The 27264-nt window shown below is 56.1% G+C and overlaps 1 protein-coding gene across 1 annotated transcript in view; it reads right to left on the reverse strand.

Moving 5' to 3' along the window:
* The window catches only part of NRBP2 (nuclear receptor binding protein 2), a 53832-nt gene extending 29638 nt beyond the window's left edge, over positions 1 to 24194 (reverse strand). The window contains exons 1-6 of the mRNA XM_045007863.1: positions 23948 to 24194; positions 4969 to 5091; positions 4437 to 4538; positions 4029 to 4118; positions 2114 to 2154; positions 1927 to 2021 (exon numbers count right to left, since the gene is read on the reverse strand). Of these exons, the coding sequence (XP_044863798.1) occupies positions 1927 to 2021; positions 2114 to 2154; positions 4029 to 4118; positions 4437 to 4538; positions 4969 to 5091; positions 23948 to 24073 (577 nt within the window). The 5' untranslated portion in view covers positions 24074 to 24194. The remainder of the gene's footprint in view (positions 1 to 1926; positions 2022 to 2113; positions 2155 to 4028; positions 4119 to 4436; positions 4539 to 4968; positions 5092 to 23947) is intronic.
* Between the last annotated feature and the right edge of the window lie 3070 nt (positions 24195 to 27264).

The following is a 27264-nucleotide window of genomic DNA, read 5'->3' on the forward strand; positions in this document are numbered from 1 at the left end:
GGGGGTCACGATTTTTTTAAAGTCCATGGGGGGTCGCCAGCACAAAAAGACGAGAAACACTGGACTAGAGAATCTGGCAAGAGGCCACAGGGAGCAAGGGAAGCTGCAATGGCAAACCCCGAGATAGACCAGGAGATAGAGAGGTGGGGTAGGAAGGAGCTCAGGGAAACAGCAACGAGGACTGAGACTGAACAGGCCTGGACTGCTAGTCAGAGAGTCCCAGGGCTGGAACCTGGAGTTGTGGGTGGGCCCAGGTTCCCCTACCAGCCAATGGGATACAATTGAGGTCTATAAAATCATAAACAGTATATGAAGAAAATGAACAAAGAAGTGTTATTTACCCTTCACATAACACAAGAACCTGGGGTCACCCAGTGAAATGAATAGGCAGCTGGTTTAAAACAAACAAAAAAGTATTTCTTCACACACCACACAGTCAAGCTGTGGAACTCGTTGCCAGGGGATGTTGTGAAGGCCAAAAGTATAACTGGGTTCAAAAGAGAATTAGATAAGTTAATGGAGGATGGGTCCATCAGTGGCTATTAGCCAGGATGGGTAGGGATACAACCCCATCTGGGGTTCCTAAACCTCTGACTGCCAGAAGTTGGGACTGTACCACAGGGAACGGATGACTTGATAAATTGTTCTGTTCACTCCCCCTGAAGCATCTGGTACTGGCCACTGTCAAAAGAGAAGATACTGGGCTATATGGACCACTTGTCTGACTCACTATGGCTATTCTTATGTTCTTGCCCAATATATGCAGATGGATCATCCCCTCCACCTCAAAAAAAGGAGGAAGAGGAGAGACAGCATATTGTGTACCAAAATTAGGAATTAGTATATATAAAAGAATATCTGATTTTATAGCTGCCATGACAGAGGGACTAGTAGCAATAATGCTAGCGTTAATTTGTACATCCAGCAGCAGCAGTCATTTTTTCTGAAGAAGTATCAAGCCTTAGGGAATAAGAAGGGTGCCTCCGTATGTAGAAGTGATTTAATCAATGTAATGACATGCACCATGTAGCACTAGCTGGGATCCCCGTGCATGTCGAGGTAATGGGATGAAATGGCAGACAAAAGAGTTACAAACGTGGTAAAAAATGGAAGGGTTGCCACAGAAATACCCTTGAATAAACAGGAATTTGAAAATTTAGGACATGAAAATTTAAAAGAGAAACGGCCAAAAATTTGGATCAATGGGGAAAAAGGGCATAAGACTTTCTGTGCTGTGCTCTAGAGTTGAGGATAACAACATGCCTCAGGGTCTGAGCAGGACAAATGAAGTAATTTTGTTTAGGGCACTAACTGGCCATTCTGGTTTAAACAAAAATCTTTTTCGAAAACATGAAACACAAAGATGGACTATGGGAGCACGGGAAGGGAGAGAAAACAGCTGATCACCTGTTATGGTACGCTAGGGCTTTGAGAAAGAAAAGGAAAAGCTTTTTGAGAAATGTCAATAGCTTACGGAAAGAAGTTACATAAGGTTATTAAGTACAACTATCAGGAAATGAGGGGGTAGCTTTAGAAAGGGGCAGAATGAGAGAATCCAAACAGCTAGGTATTTAGTAACTGGAGTTGGTGGCAGCTAGGGACCACCCAGCTAAGTCTGTTTTGCTGGCTGGGAAGGGGAGGCAGAGAAAGGAGGAGGCTGCAGAGAAGGGGCCTACAGGCACTCGCTAGGGAGAACAGGAGCTGGTCAGGTACAGGGAGGAAGTCCAGGGAGAGTAAGACCTGGGGCCCTGCCCTGGACTAGGAAGTCTGGCAAGAGGCCAGAGGGGTGAAGTAGCCACGGGGGCAGACGTGCACCAGAGCCACCCACTCAACCCCCTGAGTTCACCTCTCTTAGCTGGGAGAAGCCTCTCCACACTGACCATTCACCCTGGCAGCAGAGGTGGGAAGGGGCCCTCTTCCCAGTACCTGAGCCAATCTTTATGAGGCCGTTGTGCTGGATGAAGACAGTGTCACTCGTCAGGTTGCCGTGGATGATGGGCGGATCGCAGGAATGCAGGAAGCTGTGGGAAGATCAGAGCCCCCCTGAAGTGTTACCAGCCTGCTGGGCATGAAGTGGCAAGCCAGGCAACACACAGGGAGAGAGGAGGCTCACCTGAGAGCGGAGAGGATCTGTGTGCACCAGCGCTTCCAGGCCTAGAGGAGAGATCAGATCACCCCGTCAGATAGGGAAGCCCCATCACAGCCTGTCTAGTCCCCAGAGAGCAGAGCAGGATCATTCCCTACAATCTGCTCCACAGGGCTTTGTGTGAACATCCCCTGTGCCAGGCCCCTGGGCCCCTTCTCCCCAGGGAGGGATCGCTCGCTAGCAGCAGGGTCCCAGACCTGGTCCCTTTGGAGAAGGTCTGTATCAAGCAGGAGGCCAAAGCACATAGATGGGCCATATTAGTCTCCCCTGCAGCAGCTATCTGAAAAAGTACGAGCTAGGCTAAGAACCTGGCAGTCCATGATTCTTACCCGGAGGAACTGGGGGCCTGGGCCAGCACTCAGAGAAAACAAGTGGCTTAAAACCCACATGACTTGGTTCTCCTTTGGCCCCATCACCAGAGCATCACAGACCCCAGTGGGTTTACCCTCACCGCTAGGGAGGTATTACCCCCATGTCACAGGTCAGGAACTGAGGCACAGAGACAAGAGACTTGCCCATGCTCATAAAACAAGTCATTGTCGCAGAGGGAAAGAGAACCCAGGGCACCTGTGTCCCAGGCCAGTGCCATAACCACAAGCCCATTGTTCAGATTTGAAGGACTGGGGGTGACCTCTTCCCTCTCCTGAAGTATAATGCTGTCTCCATGGGAACAGGTTTCAGAGTGGTCGCTGTGTTAGTCTGTATCAGCAAAAACAACAAGGAGTCCTTGTGGCACCTTAGAAACTAACACATTTATTTGGGCATAAGCTTTCGTGGGCTAAAACCCTCTTCATCAGATACATGGAGTGGAAAATACAGGAGCAGGTATAAATACGTGAAAGGATGGAAGTTGCCTTACCAAGTGTGAGGTCAGTCTAACGAGACAATTCACTTAACAGCAGGATACCAAGGGAGGAAAAATAACTTTTGAAGTGGTAACAAGAGTGGCCCATTTCAGACAGTTGACAAGAAAGTGTGAGTAACAGTAGGGGGAAATTAGTATTGGGGAAAATAGGTTTAGGTTTTGTAATGACCCAAACACTCCCAGTCTTTATTCAGGCCTAATCTGATGGTATCCAGTTTGCAAATTAATTCCAGTTCTGCAGTTTCACGTTGGAGTCTGTTTTTGAAGTTTTTGTTGTTGAAGAATTGCTACTTTTAAGTCTGTTATTGAGTGTCCAGGGAGACTGAAGTGTTCTCCTACTGGTTTTTGAATGTTTAAAGTTATTCCCTTGGTATCCTGCTGTTAAGTGAATTGTCTTGTTAGACTGACCTCACACTTGGTAAGGCAACTCCCATCCTTTCATGTATTTATACCTGCTCCTGTATTTTCCACTTCATGCATCTGATGAAGTGGGCTCTAGCCCACGAAAGCTTATGCCCGAATAAATTTGGTAGCCTCTAAGGTGCCACAAGGACTCCTTGTTGTTTCTCCATGGGAAGGCTCCTGATCGAGAGTCCCCTCCCTACAGCATGACCCTGGGGTTGCTGAGTTCTGCTCTAGGAGGTGCCAGAGTTAGCAGTGGGTTGTTCTGGCTTTTATGGTTAGACCTTGCTCAGGTTGGACAGTAATGCACCCAGCCTTGGGTCCAAAGACTTCACACAGGCTGTGCTTAGGGACCCCTGCATGTTCCTATCCCCAGACGCCCCAAGGGAAGTTCTGCTCTTAGTCCCCAATTCTGATCAAGCCGCCACCCCCCAGCACCAAGCAGAGGGTTTGTGCTGCTCACAGCTTACCCCTATATGCCCATCTGTACCTGACGCCTGTTCCACAGAGAGGGTCTTCGCTTCAGAGGCCTGGTGCGCTAAGCTACCCGCCATGGCTGGGGTGCTAAGCTACCCACCCATTACAGACCCTCACAGACAGGGTGAGGAATCCTACCCGAGCGTTCATGGCCTTGTGGTTTTTCTTGGTTTTCTTCAGGAACTGTTTCAGGCTCCCCGAGGACACGTATTCTGTGATGAAGATCACCTGGTGGAGGGGGAGGGAGGTGTCAGCTCAGCCACTGCCCCAGGGAGTCAGAACAGCCCTCCCTGCAGCCCAGCTGGGGTCTCCTGGGTCTGCGCCAATATTAGGCACCCAGGGCCCTCTATCTGATACAGGGCTTAAAAGCTGCACCCCTCGGCGCAGCGCTGCCCAGGGAAGAGAGCAAGAACCAGAACTGGATTTCTGTGCACCTCTGGGAAGGGGGAGGAGGAGAGACACCTGAGTTAGGATCCCCTTCTGGTAGGCACTGGCATCCCCGCCCTGGGGCACCTCCCCTTTGCCGGTGTCCTGGCACCCCCTTACCCGTGCCTTGGAGTCCTTCACATCCAGCCAGTATTTATGTAACTTCACAATATTGGGGTGATCCACAACCACCAGCTGCTCAAACATGGTCTTGATCTTCTCCTGTGGGCAGAGGGCAAGGTGAGCAAGGGGGGCATCAGCTGGCATGTCGGGGGGGGGGGGGGGAGATGCCATGATGGGGAGTGGCTACAGGGGAGCAGTCTGGGGGTGCAGGGAACATCAGGACCTATCAGAGGGTGCATGGGGTACTGTGGGGCCGTCTGCAAGGGATAAGGGGAGGAGTGACAGGAGACTCTCTCTGAGCACGCAGGAGGCATGGGGGGGTGATCTCTGATGTTACGGGGGGCGGGGCAGCCTTTAAGGGGAGGAGATGAGCAACATTTCAAGGAGAAGGTACAGGCAGAAGGAACCTGAGCTGTAGGCCAGCAGGGAGCTGCAGGTCTGGGGTTTCAGGGAACTGGTGACTGGAAGAGGGAGCTTTTCCAGCCAGCTGTGTCCCCACAGGGCATGGGAGCAGGAAGGAGCCACTCACCTCGTGGGCCTTGAAGGCCTTCTTGTCTGTGAAGTGCAGCTCATTCCACACCACCTCTACGCCCTCCTCCGTGTCCATGGCCAGGAAGGTGCTCTGGATCCCAGGCATGTTCCCCTGGTTCACCTGCAAGGCACACACACGGACAGCAACAGGCGCTGGCTCGGGCCGAGTCCCGCCAGGCCTTCAGGCCCACCGCATCTGGCCAGCTGGCAGAGAGAGCGGGTGAGAGGGGATGGGGGAGCTCGCAGGTCACGTTCAGGCCAGGGGAAGGATGCAGCCGGCCAAGCCCGGCAGTACAGGAAGCTTGTGCATCCCCAGCCAGCCTCCGGTTCCTTTTCCCGCACATGGCAGCAGTGGTGGTGCAGCTGCTCTGGCTCCCAGATGTGAAATGGATTTGTTCTGCTGCCTCCAGTGGCTGGAACGCAGTGTCCCTGTTGCTAGGGCCTCTCTGGCCACAGCCCAGGGGGGTGGCTACAGCCACAGCCTGGGCACTATAGCCACAGCCCGGGGGCTACAGCCACAGCCCGGGGGCGACAGCCACAGCCCGGCGGGGCTGCCAGAGCCCAGGGGCTACAGCCACAGCCCGGGGGCTACAGCCACAGCCCTGGGGGGGTGGCCACTGTCAGAGCCCGGGCGCTACAGCCATAGCCCAGGCGCTACAGCCGCAGCCCGCGGGGGGCGGGGGGGTGCTGCCAGAACCCAGGGGCGACAGCCACAGCCTGGGGGGGCTGCCAGAGCCCAGGCGCTACAGCCACAGCCCGGGGGGTGGCTACTGTCAGAGCCCGGGGGCGACAGCCACAGCCCGGGGGGGGGGGGGGGCGCTGCCAGAGCCCAGGGGCTACAGCCACAGCCCTGGGGGGGTGGCCACTGTCAGAGCCCGGGCGCTACAGCCGCAGCTCGCGGGGGGGTGCTGCCAGAACCCAGGGGCGACAGCCACAGCCTGGGGGGGCTGCCAGAGCCCAGGTGCTACAGCCACAGCCCGGGCGCTACAGCCACAGCCCGGGCGCAGCCTCTGGCCCGCCTGTCCCTTGCAGAGGGAGATGCAGGCGCAGAAGGAGGAATGACACAGCAGTCCCAGGAACTCATTAGGAAGGGACGATGGAGCTGGGCAGGCAGCCCATGGCCCAGCTCCTGCTACAGGCAGACAAAGCGCCTCTGTTATCCCCTGGGGTCTCACAGGCTTCACGTGCTTTACACAAAGACCAGTACAGAAACCCAGGAATGCTGCCAGTCAGCCTGATCCCAGGGTCAGCTTCCTCCTCAGCCCACAGGCAGCGGGCAAGGGGCACGGGACAGCACAGCATAGCGGCTCCAGAGCCTGGCAGGGGAAGGATGGAGGGTGCATGGACAGACACTGCCTCTGGGCCTGAGCTGACTTTATCTAATCTCACTTTCTCCAACAGCAGCTAGAGCTCACTTGGAGGCTCAACCCCTGCTCCCCGCTGGGCGCTCTGGGTGATCACAGAGGGGAGCTCCCCGGGGAGTCACAGGGGTTCGGGTGGGAGCAATAGGAGGAATGGGCAGGATGCTCTGTCTAGGGAAAGGCGGCAGGGGTGCGCCACAACGCCAGCACCTCCTCTGACTCACTCGAGGGGCCATGTTCATTCGTACATTTGAACCTGGGAGGAATAAACACAGAGCAAGTGACTCCCAGACAATGGGGACAATGCCTGGAAGTAACAAAGGGAGGTGGTGAGGAGCTGTTCAACAGGAGCCACCCAGACTCATACCATGCAGCTTCCATCTGCGGGGGCAGGAATCTCCCAGTACCCCCGACCCCTCCACACCCCTTCCCGGCCAGTGCAGCTTGAGCAGCTTTGGGGATCCTAACAGAGGCTGTTCGCAACTTGGGCTCAGAAAGTAAACGTGGGCCTGGCTCGGCCTGCATACTAGCAGGCAGCTCTCCCTCGGCGGCGACGGGGCCTGTCACACTAGGGCTGGCTCTGCTCTCAGCCCAGTGTGGGCAGGGTCTGAAGGAGTTCTCCCCTGATAGCTAGCTGGGAAGGGGAGAGACTTCAGGAGCAAACTGTATTTACATGAACACACCTACCCTGCTTCGATATCCAGCAGAGAGAGCGGTGTTGCTCAAAGTGATCAACTTTGGCTGGTGTTGGGTTACAAATCACTTTAGTGCTGATGCAGGGGTAGTGAAATGCTGTTATCAATGTTGTTGCCTTTGGTGTCTGAATAAAGGAGAGCAGAACTGTGCTTAGCCTGTCCCAAAAGAGGGGTCACCCGCACCTGAAAGGACCTCGTTAAGCCAGGGGCTCGAATGCCAGACCCCTGGGAAAGTAAAAGGGGGGGGTATCCCAGCTAGGAGATGTGGACTCTCCCTAAGAGTCCCCAGTCTGGTTCCTCTGCACTGTTCAAAGACAGAGCTAAATAGACTTCATTAGGAGCCTTTTGTTATGTTAAGTATTTAATAAGAGCTGAAATCCCTTGTGGTGGGGCAGTATTTCTACCCAGCCTGCTGAGGACTGAAAATCACGAAGAGACTGATCTAAAGAGGTGGCAGCAGAAGGTGACTGATGGGGGGCTGGCAAGAGCAGCCGGCAAAAGTGGTGAGCAGCGGCCAGAAGGGTGGCCAGGTGGCAAGGAGCAGTGGCTGGCAGGACGGCCAGGCAGTAAGGAACAGTGTCTGGTGGGGCACCCACAGGTGGCAAGGAACAGCGGCTGGAGGGGCACCCAGGCAGTGAGGAACAGCGGCTGGAGGGGCACCCAGGCAGTGAGGAACAGCGGCTGGAGGGGCACCCAGGCAGTGAGGAACAGTGTCTGGTGGGGCACCCACAGGTGGCAAGGAACAGCAGCTGGCGGGTTGCCAGGCAGTGAGGAACAGCGGCTGGAGGGGCACCCAGGCAGTGAGGAACAGCGGCTGGAGGGGCACCCAGGCAGTGAGGAACAGCGGCTGGAGGGGCACCCAGGCGGTGAGGAACAGTGTCTGGTGGGGCACCCACAGGTGGCAAGGAACAGCAGCTGGCGGGTTGCCAGGCAGTGAGGAACAGCGGCTGGAGGGGCACCCAGGCAGTGAGGAACAGAGGAAGTGCTCAGATGGTGAAACAAGCCAGGTGCCTTCTTCCCGGTGGGAGGGGAACTCACACAGATGCACCCTCTGAACCCAGGGTCCTCACTGACCAAGGACAGCCCCTGTGAGTGGGGTGTGGTGAGGGAGCAGAGGGGGGCACGGTAAAGGAACGTTTGGTTGTAGAACTCAAGAACGTGAGGCAGAAGACGACTCTGCCTCATGCACTCTGCGGTGGGCGTCCTGCTCACAGTTTACGTCTATGAGTCCTGCTTGTGGCATTTTCCCTAATTAATGTCAGGTGACTTCTCTCCTTTCATGAATGTTTCTTTTGTACACTCAGACTCTGTGCTTGCAAGTGGGGAAATTGTATTGTTGAAAAGGAACCCTTAGATATTGAGCCCGGCCCTGGTGGCTGCCAGCTCCACCTGACAGAAGGGTTACACCAGCCTTCTGCCCTCCCTCAGTGATGGGGCCTGTCATACCAGGGCTGGCTCTGCCCTCGTCCCAGCAAGCCGCCATCCCTCAGCAATGGGGCCTGTCACTAGGGTTGCCAGGCGTTCGGTTTTCAACCGCAGGGCCGCCCAGACGGGGGGGGGGGCAAGTGGGGCAATTTGCCCCGGGCCCCACAGGGGCCCCCACAAGAATATAGTATTCTATAGGATTGCAACTTTTTTGTATGGAAGGGCCCCCCGAAATTGCTTTGCCCCCAGCTCCCTGAATCCTCTGGGCGGCCCAGTTCAACCGCAACAGTCAGTCGAAAAAGGGACCCTGGCGGCTCCGACTGGGCCGTTAAAAGTCCGGTTGGCGGCGCAGCGGGGGCCTGGGCTAAGGGAGGCTCCCTGCCTGCCCTAGCTCCATACAGCTCCTGGAAGCAGCTGCCAGCTCCTTGCAGCCCCTAGGCGCGCTGCCCCCGCCCCCAGTGCCGGCTCCGTAGCTCCCACTGGCCGGGAACCACGACCAATGGGAGCTGCGGGGGCGGTGCCTGCGGGCGCGAAAGCAGCGTGCGGAGCCTCCATGGCTGCCCATGTGCCTAGGGGCTGCAGGGACCTCATGGCTGCTTCCTAGGAGCTGCGGTAAGTGTTGCCAGAACCCTGTACCCCGAACTCCCTCCCACACCCCAACCCCAGCCCCCTCCTGCACCCCAAACCCTCATCCCCAGCTCAAAGCCTGCATCCCCAGCTGGAGTCCTCAACCCCCCCCCCCCACACACACACATACCGCAACCCCCTGCCGCAGCCCAGAGCCCCCTCCTGCACCTTGAGCCCCTCAGTTTTGGCCCCACCTGGAGCCCGCACCCCCAGCCCAGAGCCCATACCCCCTGTACCCTATCCCTCTGCCCCAGCCCAGAGCCCTCTCCCACACCCCAAACCCCTCATCCCTGGCCCCACCTCAGCGCCCGCACCTCCAGCCGGAGCCCTTACCCCCTTCCCGCACCTCAACACCCTGCCCCAGCCCAGTGAAAGTAAGAGAGGGTGGGGGAGAGCGAGCGATGGAGGGACGGGGATGAAGTGAGAGGGGTGGGGCCTCAGAGAAGGGACAGAGCCTCGTGGAGGGGGGCAGGGCAGGGGTGTTTGGTTTTGTGCAATTAGAAAGTTGGCAACCCTACACCAGGGCTGGCTCTGCCCTCGTCCCAGCCAGTCGCCCTCCCTCAGCAACGGGGTCTGACTGTCACTGTGGGGCTGGCTCTGCCCTCGTCCCAGCCAGTCGCCCTCCCTCAGCGACGGGGTCTGACTGTCACTGTGGGGCTGGCTCTGCCCTCGTCCCAGCCAGTCGCCCTCCCTCAGCGACGGGGTCTGACTGTCACTGTGGGGCTGGCTCTGCCCTCGTCCCAGCCAGTCACCCTCCCTCAGCGACGGGGTCTGACTGTCACTGTGGGGCTGGCTCTGCCCTCGTCCCAGCCAGTCACCCTCCCTCGGCGACGGGGTCTGACTGTCACTGTGGGGCTGGCTCTGCCCTCGTCCCAATCAGCGGCCTGCCCTCATCCTAGCCAGCTGCGCTCCCTTGGCGACAGGATCTGGGGCTCGCTCTGCCCGCGTCCCAGCCAGCCACCCTCCCTAAGCGACGGGGCCTGTCACTCTCGGGCTCACCTCAATGATCCAAGGGAACATTGGCAGAGCCAGGGATTTGTTACTGTCAGCAGCATGGAGCGTTTCCACAGGCTTCAGCTTTAGCTCTGGGGATATGGTGACAGAGCTTGGCTGAGGGAGCTGGACCTGGGGCTCAGTAAAGCAACTCACACAATCTTAACTGGAAAATTAATTCTAGATGGCCTGGAGAAAAGCAATGCTATGGGACGGAGAACTGGATACAAGGCCGTAGACAAGAGGCCTGGCTACACAGCAATGTGGGAGGTGTCAAGGGGTGCCCGCAGGGATGGGGGCTAGAGCTACTCTTATATAGCAGCCTCATTAATGGCATCATAGGTCATGTTTTCTAGACCTTTGGTCATTTGCTCTCCTTTGGACTTTTCCAACCTCTCCCAAAGTGCGGTGCCCAGAATGGACACAGTACCGCAGCTGAGGCCTCACCAGTGCTGAGTAAAGCAGAAGCAGCCAGGGGAGCCACACAGAGTAACAGCTGTCTCAATCCAGGAGCACTGCCCGTCCTGTGCCCTGCTTCCAGAAAAACTCCGTCTGTGATCATGGGGGGGACGGGGGAGAATCAGTCTATAATTTAAATACTGCATCACAGTGCAGAGAAAAGGTTACAATGGTCACCTTTTTAATCTAATTTCCCAACATTTCAGTGCCTCACTTTGCAACTTCATTGTTCTGCTAATACACATTTTTATCTGGAATTAGAGATGAGCCAGATTAATAAGCTTCACATTCCAGAGCGGGAGGTGGGGGCAGAATCCCTGTGTTGACAGCTCTGGAAAGACCCTGGCTGGGAACTCGCATTCACTTGTGATCCTCTAGAGCTGAGCAGCTCCTTCCCCTAGTCAAGAAGGGGTTTAAGAGCTTCTGTGGGTTCAGCCAGCCCTGACCCACTGCAACTGCAAGGCTTGTCAATGCTGGAGAAAGGCAGGTCCTCGGAAGGGGGAATCTCAGCTCAGGCTGGGAGGCATTCAGGAGCAAACAGCTAGTGTGGAGCTCCCTGGGACCAGGAGCTGCCTGCTGGGGAAGCGGCTTGAGAACACCAGCCCGCCGAGCTCTCTGATGAAACGGAGGGACTGGCTTTTCTGTATTTTTCTTTTTGGAACCCTGGGACTCAGGCTACGTCTACAGTCCCGCAGTAAATCGACCTACACTACGCAACTCCAGCTACGTGAATAACGTAGCTGCAGTCAACGTACCTTAGGTACAGTACACCAGGAAAGGAGCCCAGCATAACATCAGCCTAGAAGCATTACAACCTGTGAAAAGGCAAGACCCGAAGGCACATGACTGTGGGGGAAAGGGTCCGTCAGTAATCTGGCTCCTGCAGGGACAGCCTCTGCAAGATGTTGGGGGAGATGACAGGAGTACAGTGTATTAACAGGCCCTGGAGATAACTTCAACAGCTTGAGGGAAAGTGGGGAAGCGTGAACAAGGAGTGAGAAGGCAGGTCAGGAGTTTGGAAGAGTTTGACCCAGAACCCGTGTGTCCCCAGGCAGTGCAGGGAGGAGCAGGGCTGGGGAAGGGGCCAAAGACCCACTGTGTCCCCAGAGGAGGTGCTGAGCTGGGAGAGGGGCAGTGCTGGAAAGCCTCCAGGCAAGCCTGAGAGCATGGTGGCTCTGATAAGCCAACACAGCAACTCCACTCCAGCCTTGAGCGAGATAAGAGGCAATTCTCTGAACAGTCACATGAGCCCAGAAGCAGCCTGGTCCCTGCGATAACCCCCAGCTCCTGCCTCAGCCCATGGACGTGGTGCTCCTCCACGGCTGTCTCCTGCCTCCCGCTCTGGCAGTGCTGCCAGGACTTGCTCCGCAGTGGGCTCAGCTTCTATCAATGGCTCTGCAATCAGGGGCAGCTCTAGCCATTTCACCGCCCCAAGCACGGCGGCATGCCGTGGGGAGTGCTGTGCCGGTCGCCGGTCCTGCGGCTCCGGTGGACCTCCCGCAGACGTGCCTGCGGATGCTCCACCGAAGCCGTGGGACCAGCGGACCCTCCGCAGGGAGCCTGCGGGAAGTCCACCGGAGCCGCCTGCCGCCCTCCTGGTGACCGGCACAGCGCCCCCCACGGAATGCCGCCCCAAGCACGCGCTTGGCTTGCTGGGGCCTGGAGCCGCCCCTGTCTGCAATAACCTCAGGACCTCGCTGCCTTTTTGTGAGGCTGCAGGGTCCAGGGACAGGATAGCCAGTGCCAAATCCTAGAAACAGCCTCCAGGAAAGGGACTCTGGAGGACCCAGCATGCCCTCCAGAGTGGCAGGGAGGAAAAGGGGGTTTCACAGACATACCACGCTGGAGCCCAAGGGGGAAAGCTAATCCATAAATCAGGAGGGGATGGAATTAATCCCTCCAGGTCCCTCCCTGAGCAGCCTGTTGGCTGTTGCTACGACATATTGGACCTTGACCTCAGACTGTTTAGGGCATGGAACAATGTAATTAAGGGTCTGTTTACACGGAGCCAGGAGACATTTCTGAGGCCTCATCAGCCTAGGCATGCAGCATGGTAAAGTCCCATCAACACCACACATTACAAACGTGTAAATGAGCAAATGAGGCACCCATTTTCCAAAAAGGAAATCATACAGGAACTGCCACACTAGGTCATATGCTGGGGTAATTCCCTATCTGTGCCCACCCCAGCAACCAACAGTTCCAGCTGCTTCAAAGGAAGATGAAAGAAACTCTGAAGTGGGCAATTATGGAATAATCCTTTTCTGAATCCTGCCAAACTCTTGGTCACAATTATACCTTGAGGCACAGAGTTCCACAAGCTAGCTAAGGACCATTTAAGAAGATTGAGCTTGGTAATTACCACACAGCAAGGCTATCTCCACACCCTAGCAAAACAATACAGCAAATCTGTAATGGCCTTTGAGAAAGCAGAAACAATAAGCAATATTAGCCAGGCTAACCTGTTCTGTGTGATCACATTACACAGTTAGCAGGCAAAGAGAACACATAAGAAGGAAAATATTTTGATTTCAGCAAAGTATTTGATCCTGCAGCTCATGAAAACATTCTCAGCAATAATTCAGATAAATAATAAAGGGTAATAAAAACCAGCGTGGTATCGAGCTGAGGGGAGGTGTAATGGGGGAGCAGCAGAGCTCGGAGTTAGCTCTGTTGTGATTTCACATCTCCACTAATGATCAGGGAGAAGAGGGATAAACAGCCTGTTGATGACATTCATGCACAGGCAATACACAACTGGCAGGAGCAGTGAATCCCAGTGAGGTCACAGAAATAGCAGTGTTAGAGCCAAGGCCAGGAAATAACAGGATGGGATTCAACCTTCTGCAACGTATCCAAATCGCCTGAACCCCAGTGGGATGGAGACACTGAAGAGCAGGAGAGTCCAAGAGATGGAGCAGGGTATGTCTACACTGCAGTTAGACATTCGTTGCCTCAGGCTCCCGGGGCTCAGGGGCTGTTTAATTGCAGTGTAGAGGGCTTGGGCCTCCCACCTCACAGGGTCTCAGAGCCTGGCCTCCAGCCCGAGTCCCAATATCTACACTGCAATGAAACAGCCCCTTGAGTCAGCGGGTACGGGCCAGCCATGGGTGTGTAACTGCGGTGCAGACATACCCCCAGAGGCCTTCCCTCCTAGGGCAGGGAGAGGTGTGTATCTGTCCAGCTCCAAGGAAACACACCCAGTGGTGAGCTGGAGCCAGTTGTTAAATTTAGAAGCCCTTTTAGAACCGGTTGCTCTGCGCAGACTTCTAAATTTAACAACCAGTAAGTTGAAGTGACCCAGGAGCATAGCTGGGGGGAGAGCGGCTGCTCCCCCTGAGCACATTCTCCAAAAGTGGTGCCTTAGGCGCCGACCCCGTGGGTGCTCCAGCTCCCCGCCCCCCGACACCAGCTCACCTCCACTCCACCTCCTCCCCTGAATGCTCCGCCCTGCTTCTCCCCCTCCTCCCTGCTTCCCGCAAATCAGCTGTTCACGCGGGAAGCCGGGGAGGGCGGAGAAGCAAGCGGTGGCTTCGTGCTCAGGCTCAGGGAGGCGGAGACGGAGTGGATGTGAGCTGGGGGGGGTGCAAGGAGGGCCACCGGCGCGGCAGCAGGTAACCCCGGGGGGGGAGGCGCAGGGGAACTGCTCCCCGCCCCAGCTCACCTCCCCTCTGCCTCCACCTCCCTGGGCCTGAGCGCGAAGCTGCCACTTGCTTCTCCGCCCCCCTAGGCTTCCCGCGTGAACAGCTGATTTGCGGAAAGCGGCGGGGCTGCGAGCTCGGCCTGACCCGGTGCTCCAGGCGCTGCGCAGCGGCGGCGTGGCCCAAATCTAGCCGAGTGGAGCGGCTGTAGCGCTGCCTGCCACCTCCAGGCAGTGCGGTAAGGGGGCAGAGAGCGGGGGGGGGGGGTTGGTTAGAGGGCAGGAGTTCCAGGGGGGGCGTCAAGGAACACGGGGGGTTGGATGGGGCAGGAGTCCCAGGGGGCAGGGGCAGGCCACGACCCCCTTGTGGGGTGAATCATAGAATCTCAGGGTTGGAAGGGACCTCAGGAGGTCATCTAGTCCAACCCCCTGCTCAAAGCAGGACCAAATCCAACTAAATCATCCCAGCCAGGGCTTTGTCAAGCCTGACCTTAAAAACTTCTAAGGAAGGAGATTCCACCACCTCCCTAGGGAACCCATTCCAGTGCTTCACCACCCTCCTAGTGAAATAGTTTTTCCTAATGTCCAACCTAAACCTCCCCCTCTGCAACTTGAGACAATTACTCCTTTTTCTGTCATCTGCCACCACTGAGAACAGTCTAGATCCATCCTCTTTGGAACCCCCTTTCAGGTAGTTGAAAGCAGCTATCAAATCCCCCCTCATTCTTCTCTTCTGCAGGCTAAACAATCCCAGTTCACTCAGCCTCTCCTCATAAGTCATGTGTTCCAGCCCCCTAATCATTTTTGTTGCCCTCCGCTGGACTCTCTCCAATTTATCCACATCCTTCTTGTAGTGTGGGGCCCAAAACTGGACACAGTACTCCAAATGAGGCCTCACCAGTGCTGAATAGAGGGGAATGATCACGTCCCTCGATCTGCTGGAAATGCCCCTACTTATACAACCCAAAATGCCATTAGCCTTCTTGGCAACAAGGGCACACTGTTGACTCATATTCAGCTTTTCATCCACCGTAACTCCTAGGTCCTTTTCTGCAGAACTGCTGCCCAGCCATTCGGTCCCTAGTCTGTAGCAGTGCCTGGGATTCTTCTGTCCTAAGTGCAGGACTCTGCACTTGTCCTTGTTGAACCTCATCAGATTTCGTTTGGCCCAATCCTCTAATTTGTCTAGGTCCCTCTGTATCCTAGCCCTACCCTCCAGCGTATCAACCACTCCTCCCAGTTTAGTGTCATCTGCAAACTTGCTAAGGGTGCAGTCCACACCATCCTCCAGATCGTTAATGAAGATATTGAACAAAACCAGCCCCAGCACCGACCCTTGGGGCACTCCACTTGATACCGGCTGCCAACTAGACATGGAACCATTGATCACTACCCATTGAGCCCGACCATCTAGCCAGTTTTCTATCCACCTTACCGTCCATTCATCCAGCCCATACTTCTTTAACTTGCTGGCAAGAATACTGTGGGAGACTGTATCAAAAGCTTTGCTAAAGTCCAGAAATAGCACATCCACTGTTTTCCCCTCATCCACAGAGCCGGTTATCTCATTATAAAAGGCAATTAGGTTAGTCAGGCATGACTTGCCCTTGGTGAATCCATGCTGACTGTTCCTGATCACTTTCCCCTCCTTTAAGTGGTTCAGGATTGATTCCTTGAGGACCTGTTCCATGATTTTTCCAGGGACTGAGGTGAGACTGACTGGCCTGTAGTTCCCTGGATCTTCCTTCTTCCCTTTTTTAAAGATGGGCACTACATTAGCTTTTTTCCAGTCATCCGGGACCTCCCCCGATCGCCATGGTTTTTCAAAGATAATGGCCAATGGCTCTGCAATCTCATCGGCCAACTCCTTTAGCACCCTCGGATGCAGCGCATCCAGCCCCATGGACTTGTGCTCGTCCAGCTTTCCTAAATAGTCCCGAACTACTTCTTTCTCCACAGAGAGCTGGTCACCTCCTCCCCATACCGTGCTGCAGAGTGCAGCTGTCTGGGAGCTGACCTTGTCTGTGAAGACAGAGGCAAAAAAAGCATTGAGTACACTAGCTTTCTCCACAACCTCTGTCACTCTGTGAGGAGGGAACCGGTTGTTAAGATTTTGGCACCTCATCACTGAACACACTCACCCTAAAGCTCAGCTCCAGGCTTTCAATCTGGAGCAGGGAGGGCAGAGTCCCTCACTATCCAGTTCTGGGGAGCCCCCAGACCCCACAATTTCCGGATGGGAAAGTAACATCCAGAGGCTGATGTGAAAGAGGAGCCATCTTCCAGTAGGGCTGGAGCAGCTCCCAGTGAGAACCCCACTGTTCGCCTTCACACTTCCCCTTGGTGTGGAGTGGGAGGGCTGGGACCTTCCCTCTTTATTTCCTTTCTCCCTGTGACCCCAGCTGCCGCAGGAGACCTCTCTATTGCCTGGTGGCTGCTGGGAGAAGGGGATTGCGCCTCACTCTCTCCCCTCCTGCTGAAACACAGGAGGCAAGGATTTGCCTGGTCTCCTCCCTGTCTCCTGCTGCTGCCAGGGATCCATGAAACGGAGGCGGTGTGAGGGGAAATGTTCCCCGTGCAGACGGCAGCGTAGCACAGCACAGCAGCCCTGGCTTTGGGACAAGACTGGCCAGGGAGCCCCTGCTGAGGCGACTGGGGTGGTTCCAGGGGGCACTGCAAGGGATCTGGCATTGCTGAGACAGCTCTGGGATGGGTGTTGGGAGACGTGGTTAAAGAGGGTCTGGGCCCAGCTAAGCAGGGTCAGAATTCCAGCTCCCATACGGAGCCAGGCCCAAGTGAGGAGCCTGCCAAGGGCCCAATCCCCTGGTGGGGAAGGAGGATCCCACCTTGGGATGTCCCTGGACTTTGCCTGCCTAGAGCCGACCATTTCTTGGGTGGCAGTAGCCCCTTTGAACCCCTCTCTCATGCTGTAACCTTCCCTGGGTGTCAGCCAGGCTCCAAACATCCCAACCACCCCCGTGCCACAGGCCTCTTCTTCCACAGGGTCCCATCTCCCCTCTTCCTGCTGCTGCCCCGCAGGACTCTTCTGAGCTGGGGGAAGCCAACTCTGCTGACAGGCGTCAGGGTGGCTGAGAGCTTTCCCTCATGCTACAGCTGGGGAGCCTGTGCTGAAACTCATGCTGGCAACAGCACCCAGAACACAGGCCTGGGCACCAGGTACCAGAGATGAGCACCTCCTGACGCGGCTCTGGGAAGGACAGCAAGAAAGATTGGCCCAAGAGGTTATTTGGCAAACCAGAGGGGACCTGGGGGATTAATGAGGCTGACACACAGGGGTAGGAGGACTGCGGGGAACCCTGCCAGAGCCGGGGCTGGAGCACCCATGGGGGAAAAAATGGTGGGTCCAGAGCACCCACTGGCAGCCCCCCTATCAGCTCTCCCCCAGCACCTCCCACCTGCCAGTGGGCCCTGCGGATCTGCACCTCCCCCTCCCTCCCCGTGCCTCCTGCCTGCTGCGATCAGCTGTTTCACAGCAGGCAGGAGGCTGGGGGGGGGGGGAGAAGGGAGGACATGGCACGCTGGGGGGGGGGCAGGAAGAGGCGGGGTGGGGCCTTGGGGAAGGGGTGGAGTGGGGGCAGGGCCTGGGGCAGAGCCGGGGGTCAAGCACCCCCCCGGCAGTTTGAAAAGTCGGTGCCTGCTTCTGCCCTGAGCCCAGGGCTGAGTAGCTGGACCAGGTGGGTCCTTTATCCTCTCCTCTGAGAGGGGTGGTGCAGGGAGCCTTGGGCCTGGGGCTGGCCAGACCCAGGCGAGTGGGCGCTTTCCTGCTTTGCCTGTTTGCTGGAATGCGAGGTGTTTTCGTCTGAGGGAAAATCATAGTTTTAATCCCACCACGTGTGGTTTATGTGGGCACCTGTGGCTCCCGCAGGAGCTGCCAGCCAGCCGTGTGTGCAATAATGGGCAGTCTGAACAGCGTACAGCAGGGAGGCAAAGCCAGCAGAGAAACTGGGGAGGAACCAGGGCAGGGCTCCAGGACGGTGCTTAGGGGGAGGGTCAGTCCTTGGAACAGTGCCCAGCTGGGGAGGGCAGGCTCATATGGCGCCCAGGGTGAGGTAGGCCCAGTGCCCAGGGAACAGCACCCCTAGGACCATGCCCTGGGAAGCTGGGAATGGACCTGGATTCATTCTATCCTCCCTTTGGTACCAAACCCCATGTTTCACATCCTGGCAGCATCTGCTGCATTACCAGGCAGCTAGGCCTGCCTGCCCTGGTACACAGACCTGCCCAAAGCCGGCTTTGACGACGCACTGATTAAAAGGCCACGCTGGCCAGCGTGTACTACGGCTCCCCCCGCTCACCTCGGAGAGCGGCACCCACACTAGTAAAAGCAGCAAGGTCTGAGATAAAGTGCCCATGTCTGCCCAGCCTCGGGATGAACACCCCTCTCGGGGACTGATAACCCCAGCCAAGGTCCTGCGGCGTGACTGCCGCAGAGCACAAGGCAAACACTCCCTGCAGCCCCCTTATCGGAGCTGGAGCCAGCTGGGCTGGACTCTGAAGTCAGGGCACAATGACAGGAGAGATCACGCGGCCAGCCGCAGGTACTGGGGGAGGGGACTCTGGAAGCCAGGCCAGGTGTGTGAAGAGTGGCCAGGGTCAAGGAAACACCAGGTGCCATTAGGGCAACTCACGGAACCCGCTGAACAGCGAACTCGCTTTGGGGTGAGCACTGGCATACGGGACTGCGTAAGGGAGGGGGCACCACTTTCAAGGATGCAGCTGCCATTTTGCGTTCCGTTTGCATGCACAACGTCGGAGTCAGTCGCTGTGCACACCTGCTCACACGCACTCCTTTGGTTTTGGTGCCGAGAGTGTTCAGGCCCCTCTGTTAACCCCTTATGCTCCATTTCATTCAGCTCCTGTGACAAACAATAGGCTTTATACATGCCCCCTCCCCCCACCACGGTTAGGGAAAGCTTCCCTTGTCCCTGGCTCCAGTGTCATTGCCTCTGCACAAACACACCTCCTTCATTACACTGAAACCCGTATTACATAAGGGGCCATGAAAGCAGAAGCTCCTTTGTGGGTAGTTCTCTGAAAACACCTACTCAGTGCGCCGTGCCAGTCAAAAAAAACCTAAGAAATTGTTAGGAACCATTAGGAAAGGGATGGATAAGAGAAGACAGAAAATATCATAATGCCACTATATCAATCAATGGTACACCCACACCTTGAATACTGTGTGCTGTTCTGGTCTCATCTTTGGGGACGTGGGGGAATACCCCAAAAAACCTCACCACATTAACATTTAACTTTAAAAAGAGGCACTAACTCAAGAACGAGAATGCTAGTTAGACAGTAATTAAAAAAAGCAGTCAAGAGTACAATGCCTGCAAACTGCCTGGAGACTACTTCAAAACACCTCATATAGGCTCAGACTAAATGTATATCCCAAACCAAAATATGGAGGTCCAAAAAATGCCACTACAGCTAAACAGCAGAGTAATGGAGGCTGTTAGAGGCAAATAGGCAACCTTTAAAATTTGGAAGTCAAATCCTAATGAGGAAAATAGAAAGGAGCAGAAACTCTGGCAAGTAAAATGTAAAGGTATAAGGTAGGCCAAAAAAGAACTTGAAAAGCAACTTGCTAAAGATACAGGGTTTTTACTATTGTTATTTAAGTACATCAGAAGCAGGAAGCCCCAGGCAATGGGGCCACTGGATGACAAAGGTGTTAAAGGAGCACTCAAGGAAGATAAGGCCATTGCAGAGAAGCTAAACGAATTCTTTGCATTGATACCCACATCTGAGCCATTCTTTTTCAGTGACAAATCTGAAGTAGTGTCCCAAATTGCTGTCTCACTAGATGACGTTTTGGAACTTGATAAACTAAACAGTAATAAGCGACCAGGACCAGATGGGATTTACCCAAGAGTTGCGAAGGAACTCAAATATGAAATTGTAGAACTACTAACTGTGGTATGTTACCTATCACTGAAAAAAGCCTCTGTACCAGATGACTGGAAGGTAGCTAGTGACACCAATTTTTAAAAAGGGCTCCAGACGTGATCCTGGCAATTACAGGCCAGTAAGCCTCATGTCAATTCTGGGCAAATTGGTAGAAACTATAATAAAAATAACAGAATTATCAGACACATAGATAAACATGATTTGTAGAGGGAAAGTTAGCATGGCTTTTGTAAAGGGAAATCATGCCTCACCAATCTCCTAGAGTTCTTTGAAGGAGTCAACAAGCATGTGAATAAGGGTGATTCAGCTGATACAGTCTACTTGGATTTTCAGAAAGTCTTTGACAAGGTCCCTCACCAAAGGCTCTTAAGCAAAGTCAGATGTCATGGGATAAGAGGGAAGGTCCTTTCATGGATCACGAATTGTTTGAAAGATAGGAAACAATGGGTAGGAATAAATGATCAGTTTTCACAAAGGAGAGAGGGGAAGAGCTGGGTCCCCCAAGAATCTGTACTGGGGCCAGTGCTTTTCAACATATTCATTAATAATCTGGAAAAGCGAGTGAAGTGAAGTGGCAAACTTTGCAGATGATACTAAATTATTCAAGATAATTAAGTCCAAAGCAGACTGTGAGGAGTTACAAAGGGATCTCATAAAACTGGGTGACAAAATGGCACATGAAATTCAATGTTGAGAAATTCAAAGTAATGTACATTGGAAAACATAATCCCAACTATACATACATACAAAATGATGGGGTCTAAATTAGCTGTTACCACTCAAGTAAGATCTTGGAGTCACAGTTTAGAGTTCTCTGAAAACTTCCGCGGAGTGGGCAGCAGCAGTCAGAAAGGCTAATCGTATATTAGGAACTATTAAAAAGGGAGAAAAATGAGAAAAATATAATGCCACTGCATAAATCCATGGTGAGTCCACACCTTGAATACTGTGTCCAGGTCTGGTTGCTCCATCTCATAAAGGATATGGTGGAGCTGGGAAAGGTTCAGCGAAGGGCAACAAAGATGATCAAGGTCAGGCGTCTCAAACATGCGGCCCACGGGCCACATCAGCCCGCAAGGTTATTTTCTGCAGCCCGCGAGCTCCGTGCCCCGCCCCCCCAGCGTTTACCTAGAGCGGCTCCGGCCCAACACGCACCTGGGGCAGGGCAGGCTCCCTGCCTGCCTGCCCGCCCTGCCCCCGCGCCGCTCCGGGAAGCAGACGGAACCTGGGGGAGGAGAGGCACAGGGGCGTGTGTGGCTGTTGCTTCAGGCACCGCCCCCAGCAGCTCCCGTTCGCCACGGTTGCCCGTTCCCGGCCAATGGGAGATGCTGGGGGTGGTGCCTGAAACAACAGCAACACACACACCCCGTGCCCCTGCTCCCCCACGTTCCAGCCACTTCCTGGAGCGGCATGGGGGCAGGCAGGCAGAGAGCCTACCCTGTCCCCGGTGCATGCTCGGCCAGAGCTCACCCCCCGAACTCCTCCTGCAGTCGAACCCCCTGCCGCACTCCGACCCACTGCCTTACCCTGCACCCTGACCCCCGCCACAACCCTCCTGCACCCCAACCCACTGCCCCGAGCCCCCTGCCGCACTCCGACCCACTGCCGCACCCTGCACCCTGACCCCCGCCACAACCCTCCTGCACCCCAACCCACTGCCCCGAGCCCCCTGCCGCACCCCGACCCACTGCCTTACCCTGCACCCTGACCCCCGCCACAACCCTCCTGCACCCCAACCCACTGCCCCGAGCCCCCTGCCGCACTCCGACCCACTGCCGCACCCTGCACCCTGACCCCCGCCACAACCCTCCTGCACCCCAACCCACTGCCCCGAGCCCCCTGCCGCACTCCGACCCACTGCCTTACCCTGCACCCTGACCCCCGCCACAACCCTCCTGCACCCCAACCCACTGCCCCGAGCCCCCTGCCGCACTCCGACCCACTGCTGCACCCTGCACCTGACCCCCTGCCCTGAAGCCCCTGCTGCACCCAGCACCCCTCCTGTACCCCAACCCACTTCCCTGAGCCCCCTGCCACACCCCACCTGCACCCCAATCCCCTGCCCTGACCCCCTGCTGCACCCCACACCCCAACTCCTTGCCCTGAGACCCTGCCACACCCCACCTGCTCCCCCAGGGGCAGGGGGGGGTGAAGTTGGGGTTGGAATGGGGGCAGGGAAGGGGTGGAAGAGGCGGGGCAGGGGCGGGGATTCGTGAAAGGGGTGGAGTGGGGGTAGGGCCGAGGGCGGCGGGGGGAGGTGTCAGTAATGCGGCCCTCAGGCCAACGTACTAGTCCTCATGTGACCCTCGTGGTCATTTGACTTTGAGACCCCTGATCAAAGTTATGGAACAGCTTCCGTATGAGGAGAGACTAAAAGATTAGGGCTGTTCATCTTAGAAGAGAGACAACTAAGGGGGGATATGGCAGATGTCTACAAATTGGTGAATGATGCGGGAGAAGTGTTATTAATCTATGATTCTATGATTCTATTTATAGAGGCCTGCAAATCCACAAATATCTGCTCTATAGCCAGGGGCGGCTCTAGGCACCAGCAAAACAAGCTGGTGCCTAGGGCGGCAAAATGTAGGGGGCGTTCCCTGCCGCCGGGGGGGGGCGGCAGGCTGGGCCGACGGACCTGCCGCAGTCATGCCTGCGGGAGGTCCACCGGAGCCCCGGGAGGACCGGACCTGCCGCAGGCATGACTGCGGACGGTTCGCTGGTCCCGCGGCTCGGCTGGACCTCCCGCAGGCATGCCTGCGGCAGCTCAACCAGAGCCACCGGACCAGCGAACCGCCCGCAGCTGCGGGAGGTCCAGCCGAGCCACGCGACCAGCGGACCCTCCGCAGTCATGCCCGCGGGAGGTCCACTGCTCCCGCGGCTTGGGGGCACCTCCCGCGCATGACTGCTTGGGGCGGCCAAAAACGTAGAGCCGCCCCGTCTATAGCCACGGATATCCACAGACCCCTTTTGCAGATCATGGATCAGTTGTGGACTCTAGTTATTTACCTTTTCACAAATACAAAAGCCAAGTGTCACTCAATGAAATTAACAAGCAGCAGGTTTAAGATAAACAAAAGGAAATATTTTTTCACAGCCTGCACAGCTAACCAGTGGAACTCATTGCCAGGGGAGGTTGTGATGGCCAAAAGTGTAGCTGGTTCAAAAAAGAACTGGGTAAGTTAACGGAGGATGGGTCCATCAATGGAGATTAGCCAGGATGGTCAGGGACGCAGCCCCGTGCTCTGGGTGTCCCTAAATCTCTGACTGCAGCAGGTGGGAGTGGAAACCAGGGGTGGGTCACTCCATAATTGCTCTGTTCTGTTCACTCCCCCGGAAGCTCTGGGTACCAGCCACTGTCGGAGACAGAATACCAGGCCAGCTGGACCATGGTTTGACCCAGGGCAGCAGCTCTTATGATCTTCCCTCTCCAAGCGCCTCCTGTTTGTACAACCGCCCCCTCCTTACCAGATTGCTCATCCCGCCCCCAAGCCAGGCCCCGCTGGCCTCGCTGAATTAACGTGACGGGGAGAGCAAGACGGAGCCGATGTCACCTCTCCCCGGGCAGAGCGCAGCGTCCCGGCGGAGGCCCTGCTGAGGGGAAGGCGCAGCGCACCCCTGCGGGGCTGCCGCCCGGGCCGGCCCGGACACCGTGCGCTGGCAGCAGCCGGCCGAGAAGCGCCGCGGGGCCGCAGCGCCGCGCCCCGAGCTCCCGGCGGGCCCGGGCGGGGAGCGCAGCAGCCGGACCCGGGTGGCAGCCGGACCCTGTGGCGCAGGAAGCCGGGCTCGGTGCGGGACGCGCCCCGCGCTCCCCGGCCCCACGCTCGCTCAGCCCCGCGTCCCGGGCCCCACCTGCTCCCGGCGCTTCTGCCAGCGCCCGCAGGGGCTTTCCTCCAGCACCTCGCTCTCCTCCTCGCTCTCCTCCTCCTCCTCCTTCTCCGCCGGCGGCGGCGGCAGCGCGGCCTCGGCCCCCGACATGCCCGGAGCGCTGGGGGCTCCCAGCCCCGCTTGCCCGGCTCGAGTGCGGGCGGCGCAGGGCAGAGCCCGTGTGGGGCCCGGCCCGGCCCGCCCCGCGGGGTCCCCGCCGCGCTGTAGGGCTGGACTCGGAGCCCCCGCCCGCCGCGGCGTGACGGGCAGCTCCGTGTAACGCCCTCAGCCCCGCTGGGGCCGGCCCCGTGGGAGCGGGTTCAGCGCCTCCTGCCACCGCCGGGGCCCGATTCCCACTGGAGCGGGTCTGGCTCCGGCTTCCAGCGCCTCTTCCCCTCTCCCCGCTGCAGCCCGAGCTCCGGGGCGCACGGAGCCAATCGGCTTCCCGGGAGCTGAACACGAGCTCTGGCTGCGCGGCATTTTCTCCAGCCCTGAGTCATGTGTGTGGCTCCCGGCCTGCCCCGGCGCGGGGTGAAAACACACGCTGCCCCTTTCCGGGTGCGGGATTTCCTGCCGCGGGGAAGCGGCATCCCGCTCCCGGCCTGGCAGGCACAGCCGGAGAGGAGCCCGGCGAGGCTAGCGCACGTGGTACCGGAGAGGAGAGAGCCTGATCCAAACAGTGCCAGTCAGGAGCCGGCCAAGTCTGCTGTCACGTTACCGCCCTGGCAGGCACCACTGGCTCCAATGAAATCACAGAACCCCCCAGGTTAAAACTAGGAGTTTACTCTTTGTTAATGAAGGGCTTTGCAGGGGAGAAGGTGCTCTACTGAGAACCGTGTTACAGGTGCAGAGCGATCAGTTTACATTTCCGGGGGGGTTCCTGGTCTCGCTTGCAGCGTAGGCACCGCTGTTGGGAAACATGCAGTCTGGGCCCAGAAACAGGCCGCCTGGAGAGAGCTGGCCTGGAAGAAGGTGGGTGAGCTGTGCATCGCCTCCTCTCTCGGGTCACCTTTATTGAAATAAAAACTTAAGAACAAAACCCCAAAGTTACAGTCACAGTTGGATTATTCACAGATACAAACCAAAGCCGTAGACTGAAAACTGGGAGGTCAGTCTGGTATCAAAAGCCCCCCCTCCCCCCGGCCCACCATTCCACCAAACTCATTCATGTTCCTCTGCCATTGCCAGCAACTGAATAACTGCACAAATTGTGACAGGTTTCAGAGTAGCAGCCGTGTTAGTCTGTATCCGCAAAAAGAACAGGAGTTCTTGTGGCACCTTAGAGACTAACACAGTTATTTCAGCAGAAGCTTCCTTACAGCCAGGGCTGGTGCAAGGAAGTTTCGCGCCCTAGGTGAAACTTCCACCTTGCCCACCCCCAGCCCTGCAGCAGCTCCCTGCCCCCCCCCGCGCCCTGAGGTGCCCCTCCCGCGGCAGCTCCCTCCCCCCCCCCCGTAGCCGTGCAGCACCTCCCACCCCAGCTCACCTCTGCTCCCTGAGCACACCGCCCCCGCTCTAATGCTCCTCCCCTTCCAGGCATGCAGCGCCAAACAGCAAGCCTGGGAGGCGGGAGAATTAGAGTGGGGGTGGCATGCTTGGGGAGGAGCCCTGTGGCAGCTCCCCCCCCCGCCCTGAGGCACCCCCGCGGCAGCTCCCACCCCCCCCGGAGCCATGTGGTACCTCCCCAGCTCACCTCTGCTCCGCCTCCTCCCCGAGCACGCCGCCCCCGCTCTAATTCTCCTCCCCCAAACAGCTGATCGGCGCCGCAAGCCTGGGAGGCGGGAGAAGTGGAGCAGCGACCGCGCGCTCGGGGAGGAACGCTGTAAAAAAAATTGGGGGCACCGCTTTTTGGCGCCCCCAAATCTTGGTGCCCTTGGCAACCGCCTAGTTCGCCTTAATGGTAGCACCGGCCCTGGCTACAGCCCAAAGCTTATGCGCAAATAAATTTGTTAGTCTCTAAGGTGCCACAAGGACTCCTGTTCTTTTTGCACAAATTGTGTGACCCTCATTGTCTCTCTTTGTGTTTTGGGTTCTTGTGTGGTAAAGTTCTGGATTTTAAGAAATAAAGTCGTGTTACATTGTAACCATCCAGAAAGAGTCTTTCAGGGCATATCTACTCTACAAATTAAATCAACCTAATTTACGTCAGCATACAGCCGCCATAGTAATTACATCTCTGCTGCATGTCGACACTTTGCTGCTTGTGTTGGTGTTGCGCACCCTCACCAGAAGCACTTGTACTGAACATACCATCAGTGTGGAGCATTGTGGGACAACTTCTGAAAGCTAGTAACAGTCAATGTAAGCAACACAGCATCCACACTGACCCGGTGTTGTCCTAACTACATCGACATTGACTCTACACCTCTCGTGGAGGTGGAGTTATTATGTCGCCTTTAGCGGGGCAGTTACGTCGGTGGAAGTGAAATTTTAATGTAGACACTTCCATAGTTAGGTCAACATAAGCTGCCTTGCATGGACCTAACTCTGTAGTGTAGACTAGGCCTTATGTTTTTCTCTAACTTCTCTGAATGCCATGAATATAGCAGTCCCCTCTTTTTAAGAGAGTGCGCATATGACCTTATATCATAGCGTTTTCATTTTATCAGATGTGAAGATAGCATTTTCTCCAGCAAATGTAGGAGCTTTTTCCATTTTGGATTATAGGGTTTCCACATTGTCCAAATTCCTTTGTACCTCTGCAGGCACTCCTCCATACAAGAGGCATGCTACCCAGGCAGGCAGCTGAGCCCCCAGAATCTGATTGAACTGGTCCACCATCTCATCAGATAATGAGTGTGTTGAGGTGGGGTGTGTTTTGTGGATCCCTAGAATCTCACAAACCTGCTGAAACACTTTGGATCCAAAGTTCTCCCTTAATCTGTGTCAAAGTCATCCAGGACACCAGAGCTGGAGGCAGAATGAATTCGCTAGAATCCCTGCTACCGTCACAGCCTCTTGGTTTCTTACTGGGTAAACTTCAGGCCATTTTGTAAAATAGTCTATGGCTACCAACAAATACTGATTGCCAGCCTCTGTCTCTGGCAAAATCCCAAGCACATGAACAGCAATGCACTCCATTGGTGTCCCGATAAGATATTGCTGTGCTGAGGCTCTTCCTATCTTGGGGGAAACCCTTCTTCCCCACACAAACATCACATTTCCTGCGCCAATTGTCTACATCTCTTCTGCATTTTACCCAATAGAAATTCTCTTTGGTTGGCCAACTATACATATAAAATGATGGGGTCTGAATTAGCTGTTACCACTCAAGAAAGATCTTGGAGTCATTGCGGATAGTT

This window comes from Mauremys mutica, chromosome 2, assembly GCF_020497125.1.
Source record: "Mauremys mutica isolate MM-2020 ecotype Southern chromosome 2, ASM2049712v1, whole genome shotgun sequence".
Lineage (NCBI taxonomy): Eukaryota > Metazoa > Chordata > Testudines > Geoemydidae > Mauremys > Mauremys mutica.